An 8,107-nucleotide genomic window follows, 5' to 3' on the forward strand; every position below is an offset into this window, starting at 1 on the left:
CTGGGATTAAAAGTACCATTTCTGTCTTTGCAGATAACACCAATGTATGCCGTGGAATAATAATTGGGCAACTGTGGCAGATGAGGTTTAACGTTGAGAAATGTAAAGTTATGCACTTGGGGGGCTAAGATTATGCACGATACATACTAGGGGGGGGGGGGGGGGGGGGAGTACAACTGGGGGATCAACGGTGGAGAAGGATCTGGGGGTTTTAGTAGATCATAAGCTCAATAATAGCATGAAATGCCAAGCTGCGGTTTTCCAAATCAAGTCCTTTCATGTATTGAGAGGTATGGACTCCAGAGAGATATTCCGCCCCCCTGTACAAATCATTAGCAAGACCTCATCTGGAATATACAGTTCAGTTTTGGGCACCATTTCTAAAAAAAAAAAAAAAATAAAAAAAAGATATCGGGGGAACTGGAGACAGTGCAGAGAAGGGCAACCAAACTGATAAGAGGCATGGAGGAGCTCAGCTATGAGGAGAGATTAGAGGAACTCAATCTATTCTCACTTGAGAGGGAGCTTTGGGGGGGGGGGGGGAGAGAAATAAGATCAACATGAACACATAAGGGGTCTATATAGTGAACTTGGGGTTGCGTTATTCTCTTTACGGGCTACACAGAGGACAAGGGGGCATGCTTTACGTCTAGAGGAAGAAGATTTAATCTCCAAATATGGAAAGGTTTCTTCACAGTAAGAGCTGTGAATATATGGAATAGACTCCCTGCAGAGGTGTTTCTGTCCAGCTCAGTAGATTGTTTAGGAGGTCTGGATTCTTTCCTAAATGTACATAATATAACTGGGCACTGACATTTATAGGTAAAGTTGATCCCGGGAAAATCCAATTGTCTCTCGGGGGGGGGGGGGGGGGGATCAGAAAATTGGACCATGCTTTGCTGGGGTTTTTGCCTTCCTCTGGATCAACTCTGGGTGTAGGATTGTATGATATATTTTTATATGATTGAACTGGATGACTTGTCTTTTCAACCTAAGTGTGTGTTGTCCCCTTCTATGTGTGCGTGTTGCGTTGTGGGGGGGGGGGGGGGGGGGGGAGAGGGGTGAGTGTATGCAGTGTGGTGGGGGGGTCCCCTCCTCTATGTAGTGCGGAGTGTATTCTGTGTTGTGGGGGGGTGCATGTTGTGTTGTCCCCTCCTGGCTGTAGTGCATGCAGTGTTGTGGGGGGGTGTTGTCCCCTCCTCCATGTAGTGTGGAGTGTATGCAGTGTTGTGGGGGGGGGGGGGGGTGCAGTGCTGTTCTTCCCTCCATGTAGTGCGGAGTGTATGCAGTGTTTTGGGGGGGGGGGGGGGGGGGGGTGCAGTGTATGCAGTGATGTGGAGGGGGGGTGTTGTCCCCTCCTCCATGTAGTGCGGAGTGTATGCAGTGATGTGGGGGGAGGGGTGTTGTCCCCTTCTCCTGTATGTAGTGCGGAGTGTATGCAGTGTTGTGGGGGGGGGGGGGGGTGTGCAGTGTTGTCCCCTCCCCCTGTATGTAGTGCAGGGTGTATGCAGTGATGTGGGGGGGGGGGGTGTTGTCCCCTCCTCCTGTATGTAGTGCAGAGTGTGTGCAGTGTTGTGTGGGGGGGGGGGGTGTGCAGTGTTGTCCCCTCCTCCTGTATGTAGTGTGCAGTGTTGTGGGGGGGGGGGGGGGGGGTGCAGTGTTGTCCCCTCCTCCATGTAGTGCGGAGTGTATGCAGTGATGTGGGGGGGTGGTGTTGTCCCCTCCTCCTGTATGTAATGCGGAGTGTATGCAGTGTTGTGGGGGGGGGGGGGGGGGTGTGCAGTGTTGTCCCCTCCAAGTAGTGCAGAGTGTATGCAGTGATGTAGGGGGTGTTGTGTTGGGGGGGGGGGGGGGTGCAGTGTTGACCCTTCCTCCTCCATGTAGTGCAGAGTGTATGCAGTGATGTAGGGGGGGGTTGTTGTGGGGGGGAGGTTGCAGTGCCCCCTCCTCCTGTATGTAGTGCATGCAGTGATGTGGGGGGGGGGGGGTGTTGTCCCCTCCTCCTCCTGTATGTAGTGCAGAGTGTATGCAGTGATGTTGTGGGGGGGGGGGGGGGGGGTGTTGTCCCCTCCTCCTCCTGTATGTTGTGGGGGGGGGGGGGATGCAGTGTTGTGTGTGGGGGGGGTGCAGTGTTGTCTTGGGGGGTGTTGTCCCCTCCTCTTGTATGTAGCGCGGAGTGTATGCAGTGTTGGGGGGGTGCAGTGTTGGGGGTGTTGTCCCCTCCTCCTCCTCCTGTATGTAGTGCAGAGTGTATGCAGTGTTTGGGGGTGCAGTGTTGTGGGGGTGCAGTGCCCTCCTCCTCCTCTTGTATGTAGAGCGGAGTGTATGCAGTGTTGGGGGGGGTTGTCCCCTCCTCCTCTTGTATGTAGTGCGGAGTGTATTCAGTGTGTGGGGGGGGGGGTGCAGTGTTGGGGGGTGTTGTCCCCTCCTCCTCCTCCATGTAGTGCGGAGTGTATGCAGTGTTGGGGGGGGGGGGGGGTGCAGTGTTGTTGGGGGGGTGCAGTGTTGGGGGTGCTGTCCCCCTCCTCCATGTAGTGCGGAGTGTATGCAGTGTTGGGGGGGGGGGGGTGCAGTGTTGTGGGGGGTGCAGTGTTGGGGGTGTTGTCCCCTCCTCCTCCTCTTGTATGTAGCGCGGAGTGTATGCAGTGTTGGGGGGGGGGGGTGCAGGTTGGGGGTGTTGTCCCCTCCTCCTCCTCTTGTATGTAGGCGCGGAGTGTATGCAGTGTTGGGGGGGGGGTGCAGTGTTGTGGGGGGGGTGCAGTGTTGGGGGTGTTGTCCCTCCTCCTCTTGTATGTAGTGCAGAGTGTATGCAGTGTTGGGGGGGTGCAGCGTTGTGGGGAGGGTGCAGTGTTGGGGGTGTTGTCCCCTCCTCCTCTTGTATGTAGTGCGGAGTGTATGCAGTGTTGGGGGGTGCAGCGTTGTGGGGGGGGTGCAGTGTTGGGGGTGCTTTCCCCTCCTCCTCCTCCTGTGTGTAGTGCGGAGTGTATGCAGTGTTGTTGGGGGGGTGCAGTGTTGGGGGTGCTGTCCCCTCCTCCTGTATGTAGTGCGGAGTGTATGTAGTGTTGGGGGGGGGGTGCAGTGTTGTGGGGGTGCTGTCCCCTCCTCCTCCTCCTCCTCCTGTGTGTAGTGTGGAGTGTATGCAGTGTTGTTGGGGGGGTGCAGTGTTGGGGGTGTTGTCCCCTCCTCCTCCTCCTGTATGTATGCAGTGTTGGGGGGGGGGGGGGGGGGGGTGCAGTGTTGGGGGTGCTGTCCCCTCCTCCTCCTCCTCCTGTATGTAGTGCGGAGTGTATGCAGTGTTGGGGGGGTGCAGTGTTGGGGGTGTTGTCCCCTCCTCCTCCTCCTGTATGTAGTGCGGAGTGCATGCAGTGTTGGGGGGGTGCAGTGTTGGGGGTGCTGTCCCCTCCTCTTGTATGTAGTGCGGAGTGTGTATGCAGTGTTGGGGGGGGGGGGTGCAGTGTTGGGGGGTGTTGTCCCCTCCTCCTCCTCCTGTATGTAGTGCGGAGTGTATGCAGTGTTGGGGGGGGTGCAGCGTAGTGTGGGGGTGCAGTGTTGGGGGTGCTGTCCCCTCCTCCTCCATGTAGTGCAGAGTGCATGCAGTGTTGGGGGGGGTGCAGTGGTGGGGGTGTTGTCCCCTCCTCCTCCTGTGTGTAGTGCGGAGTGTATGCAGTGTTGGGGGGGGTGCAGTGTTGTTGGGGGGGTGCAGTGTTGGGGGTGTTGTCCCCTCCTCCTCCTCCATGTAGTGCGGAGTGTATGCAGTGTTGGGGGGGTGCAGTGTTGTTTGGGGGGGGGGTGCAGTGTTGGGGGTGCTGTCCCCTCCTCCTCCTGTATGTAGTGCGGAGTGTATGCAGTGTTGGGGGGGTGCAGTGTTGGGGGTGCTGTCCCTCCTCCTCCTGTATGTAGTGCGGAGTGTATGCAGTGTTGGGGGGTGCAGTGTTGTTGGGGGGGGGGGGTGCAGTGTTGGGGGTGCAGTCCCCCCCCTCCTCCTGTATGTAGTGCGGAGTGTATGCAGTGTTGGGGGGTGCAGTGTTGGGGGTGTTGTCCCCTCCTCCTCCTGTATGTAGTGCGGAGTGTATGCAGTGTTGGGGGTGCTGTCCCCTCCTCCTCCTCCTGTATGTAGTGCGGAGTGTATGCAGTGTTGTTGGGGGGGGGTGCAGTGTTGTTGGGGGGGGTGCAGTGTTGTTGGGGGGGGGGGGGGTGCAGTGTTGTTTGGGGGGGGGTGCAGTGTTGTTGGGGTGTTGTCCCCTCCTCCTCCTGTATGTAGTGCGGAGTGTATGCAGTGTTGGGGGGGTGCAGTGTTGGGGGTGTTGTCCCCTCCTCCTCCTCCTGTATGTAGTGCGGAGTGTATGCAGTGTTGGGGGGTGCAGTGTTGGGGGGGGGGGGGGGGTGCAGTGTTGGGGGTGTTGTCCCCTCCTCCTGTATGTAGTGCGGAGTGTATGCAGTGTTGGGGGGTGCAGTGTTGGGGGGGGTGCAGTGTTGGGGGGGTGCAGTGTTGGGGGTGCAGTCCCCTCCTCCTCCTCCTCCTGTATGTAGTGCGGAGTGTATGCAGTGTTGGGGGGTGCAGTGTTGGGGGGGGTGCAGTCCCCTCCTCCTCCTGTATGTAGTGCGGAGTGTATGCAGTGTTGGGGGGTGCAGTGTTGGGGGGGGTGCAGTGTTGGGGGTGCAGTCCCCTCCTCCTCCTCCTGTATGTAGTGCGGAGTGTATGCAGTGTTGGGGGGTGCAAGTGTTGGGGGTGCAGTCCCCTCCTCCTCCTGTATGTAGTGCGGAGTGTATGCAGTGTTGGGGGGGTGCAGTGTTGGGGGTGTTGTCCCCTCCTCCTCCTGTATGTAGTGCGGAGTGTATGCAGTGTTGGGGGTGCTGTCCCCTCCTCCTCCTCCTGTATGTAGTGCGGAGTGTATGCAGTGTTGGGGGGTGCAGTGTTGTTGGGGGGGGGTGCAGTGTTGTTGGGGGGGGGGGTGCAGTGTTGTTGGGGGGGGGTGCAGTGTTGTTGGGGTGTTGTCCCCTCCTCCTCCTGTATGTAGTGCGGAGTGTATGCAGTGTTGGGGGGGTGCAGTGTTGGGGGTGTTGTCCCCTCCTCCTCCTCCTGTATGTAGTGCGGAGTGTATGCAGTGTTGGGGGGTGCAGTGTTGGGGGGGGGGGGTGCAGTGTTGGGGGTGTTGTCCCCTCCTCCTGTATGTAGTGCGGAGTGTATGCAGTGTTGGGGGGTGCAGTGTTGGGGGGGTGCAGTGTTGGGGGTGCAGTCCCCTCCTCCTCCTCCTCCTGTATGTAGTGCGGAGTGTATGCAGTGTTGGGGGGTGCAGTGTTGGGGGGGGGTGCAGTCCCCTCCTCCTCCTCCTCCTGTATGTAGTGCGGAGTGTATGCAGTGTTGGGGGGTGCAGTGTTGGGGGGGGGTGCAGTGTTGGGGGTGCAGTCCCCTCCTCCTCCTCCTGTATGTAGTGCGGAGTGTATGCAGTGTTGGGGGGTGCAGTGTTGGGGGGGGGGTGCAGTGTTGGGGGTGCAGTCCCCTCCTCCTCCTGTATGTAGTGCGGAGTGTATGCAGTGTTGGGGGGTGCAGTGTTGGGGGTGCAGTCCCCTCCTCCTCCTCCTGTATGTAGTGCGGAGTGTATGCAGTGTTGGGGGGTGCAGTGTTGGGGGGGGGGGTGCAGTGTTGGGGGTGCAGTCCCCTCCTCCTCCTCCTCCTGTATGTAGTGCGGAGTGTATGCAGTGTTGTTGGGGGGGGGGGGGGTGCAGTGTTGTTGGGGGGGGGGTGCAGTGTTGGGGGTGCTGTCCCCTCCTCCTCCTCCTCCTCCTGTATGTAGTGCGGAGTGTATGCAGTGTTGGGGGGTGCAGTGTTGGGGGTGCAGTCCCCTCCTCCTCCTGTATGTAGTGCGGAGTGTATGCAGTGTTGGGGGGGTGCAGTGTTGTTGGGGGGGGTGCAGTGTTGGGGGTGCTGTCCCCTCCCCCTCCTCCTGTGTGTGGTGCGGAGTGTATGCAGTGTTGTTGGGGGGGGGGGTGCAGTGTTGTTGGGGGGGGGGGTGCAGTGTTGGGGGTGCAGTCCCCTCCTCCTCCTGTATGTAGTGCGGAGTGTAGGGCGCACGTGGCTCCTGTCATAGGATAACACTGAGGAGAAGTTGTCCTCCCCGCCCCCCTCTCTCTCTCTCTCTCCCGTCCCGCACGGTGTTACCTGTCTTGAAGTCCTGTCCCTCGGCGCCTCCCATCTCCTTCAGCAGCTTAACGTACAGGATCCCGAACGAGTTCTGGATGCCGAAGATGGAGCCGCTGCACCAGGTGGCCGCCAGAACCACCACCCAGCCGAACCCTCCTTCGGGCACTCTGCCCCGGACCTCGTCCTCCCGTTTGCCCCGTCCAGGCTCCTCAACACTTCCTGTCGCCCCTTCCGGGGCTCCCCCGAGCAGGCTGTCCCGCATCCCCTGCTCTTCCCCCGGTGGCAGGTTCTCGTCCTCCTCCGTTTCTTCTTCCATGGCTCGGCGCTCCTCCCCCTCCTCCTCCCTTTTCCCGCCCAGCGCCCCTCCCTGGCTCCACCCACCGCTCTCCGCACCGCCCCGCTCTACCTGCTCCGGGAGGTGTCGGCCAATGACAGGGCCCCTTACCTGTCCTATAGAACGCGGCGCGGAGCCGCACCGGAGGAGAGTGCTGGGGGAGGGGTCACCGGGAACGTGTATGTTATTAGAGGCGGGCCCCGCCCCCCTTCATTGTGAAGAAGAAAGACGTTGTCGGTGATGAACTTTTCCCAAACAAACCAACTGTGTGCAACCCTTCCCCCACACCGAGCTCTTCTCCTGCCATGGAGGTCCCATTGGGGAGACTTTCCTTCATATCCGGTCCAATTACTGAACAGGAAGTGAGAGGAGGGAAATCCCTGGTTGTCACCAGGACTGGTGTCCCCATTGGAAGCTGCTTGGAGGGGGCGGCCACAGGGATCGAGGGGCTCCATGTTCCCGCACCCCCACACTCCGCACACATTTAACTCTTGCAGATATCTTTCTGTTTTCTCATCTATGTTCCATCAGGGAGACTTCCCTTTATTTTCTGCCCTGCATCCAGAACTCTCCTCTCAGACACTTGTCACTGCAGCACAATGTCCCCTCACTTCCTCTTCTCAAATGTCTGCATTTTCCCTTCAGCTTTCTGTCTCTGTGGCCACCAGAGGAAATCGAGGGATAAATCTCCCTGCCGGGGACACAGACATCATTAAAGAGGACGCTCCACTTATCTGCCTCCTCTCCCCCCCCCCTTGGATGTGCCAGGGGGGGGGGGGGGGGGAGATTTGGCAAAGATTTGGCACCTTTCAGATGGGAGCGGGTACTTGGTTTTGACAGGTACCCGCTCCCACTTCCAGGTTATCGTTCCACAACAAGATCACCCGGAAGTTCAGCCCCCGTCTCCTTCCACCGCCGCCCACCATTCGCAAAGTGCTTCACGCATTCATACCGGGGAACCATCTGTGATGCTGCAAAGCTTCAGTGCCAGTTTCCCTTACAAACGGTTGCAGAGGCTGCACCCTAGAGCCAATGGAAAAATGGGCACTGAGAGGTAGCACTGATAGGCACTGATGGTTGGTACTAATGGGCAACATTGGTATGTGGCACTGATAGGTAACACTGAAGATCACTGACAGGTGGCACTGGTGGGTGACGCTGATCAGTGCCACTGACGACGGGGCATTGATTGGTAGCACTGGTGGGCAAACGTAGGTATCACGGTGGCCACTGGTAGGTAACACTGCAGGCACTACTAGGTGGCACTGGTGGGCACAGATGAGGCAGCCGCGTCTCTCTGTGTGAGGGACTGATGTCCCTCTGACAGAAACCGGTGATCAGCTTTTTTTTTTTTTCCCCTCACGTTGACAGCGTGAGGGAAAAAAAAAACATTACTGATCTTTTGTTTACATCATGTGATCAGCTGTCATTGGCTGACAGCTGATCATGTGGTAAAGGGTCGGGATCGGCCCCTTACTCCGATCTGTGATCAGCCGAGTTTCATAGACTCGGTGTCAGCACAGGCAGCTCTTGCACGGGAGGACATCATATGACGGTCTTCCGGCAATTTAGGTCCGCGCTGTAGCCATCATTTGGCTATAGCATGGGCGGGAGAAGGTTAAAAGTCAGCA

General features: G+C 58.4%; 1 protein-coding gene across 1 annotated transcript in view; it reads right to left on the reverse strand.

Annotated features, from left to right (window-relative positions):
- The window catches only part of SLC16A2 (solute carrier family 16 member 2), a 349,921-nt gene extending 343,434 nt beyond the window's left edge, over positions 1–6,487 (reverse strand). Inside the window, exon 1 of the mRNA XM_077469695.1 lies at positions 6,161–6,487. Coding sequence (XP_077325821.1) covers positions 6,161–6,458 — 298 coding nt within the window. The 5' untranslated portion in view covers positions 6,459–6,487. The remainder of the gene's footprint in view (positions 1–6,160) is intronic.
- Positions 6,488–8,107: the final 1,620 nt, after the last annotated feature.

The sequence above is a fragment of the Lithobates pipiens genome, unplaced genomic scaffold (assembly GCF_037356315.1).
Source record: "Lithobates pipiens isolate NorthernLeopardFrog02 unplaced genomic scaffold, aLitPip1_a1.2 Scaffold_1, whole genome shotgun sequence".
Taxonomy (NCBI): Eukaryota; Metazoa; Chordata; class Amphibia; order Anura; family Ranidae; genus Lithobates; species Lithobates pipiens.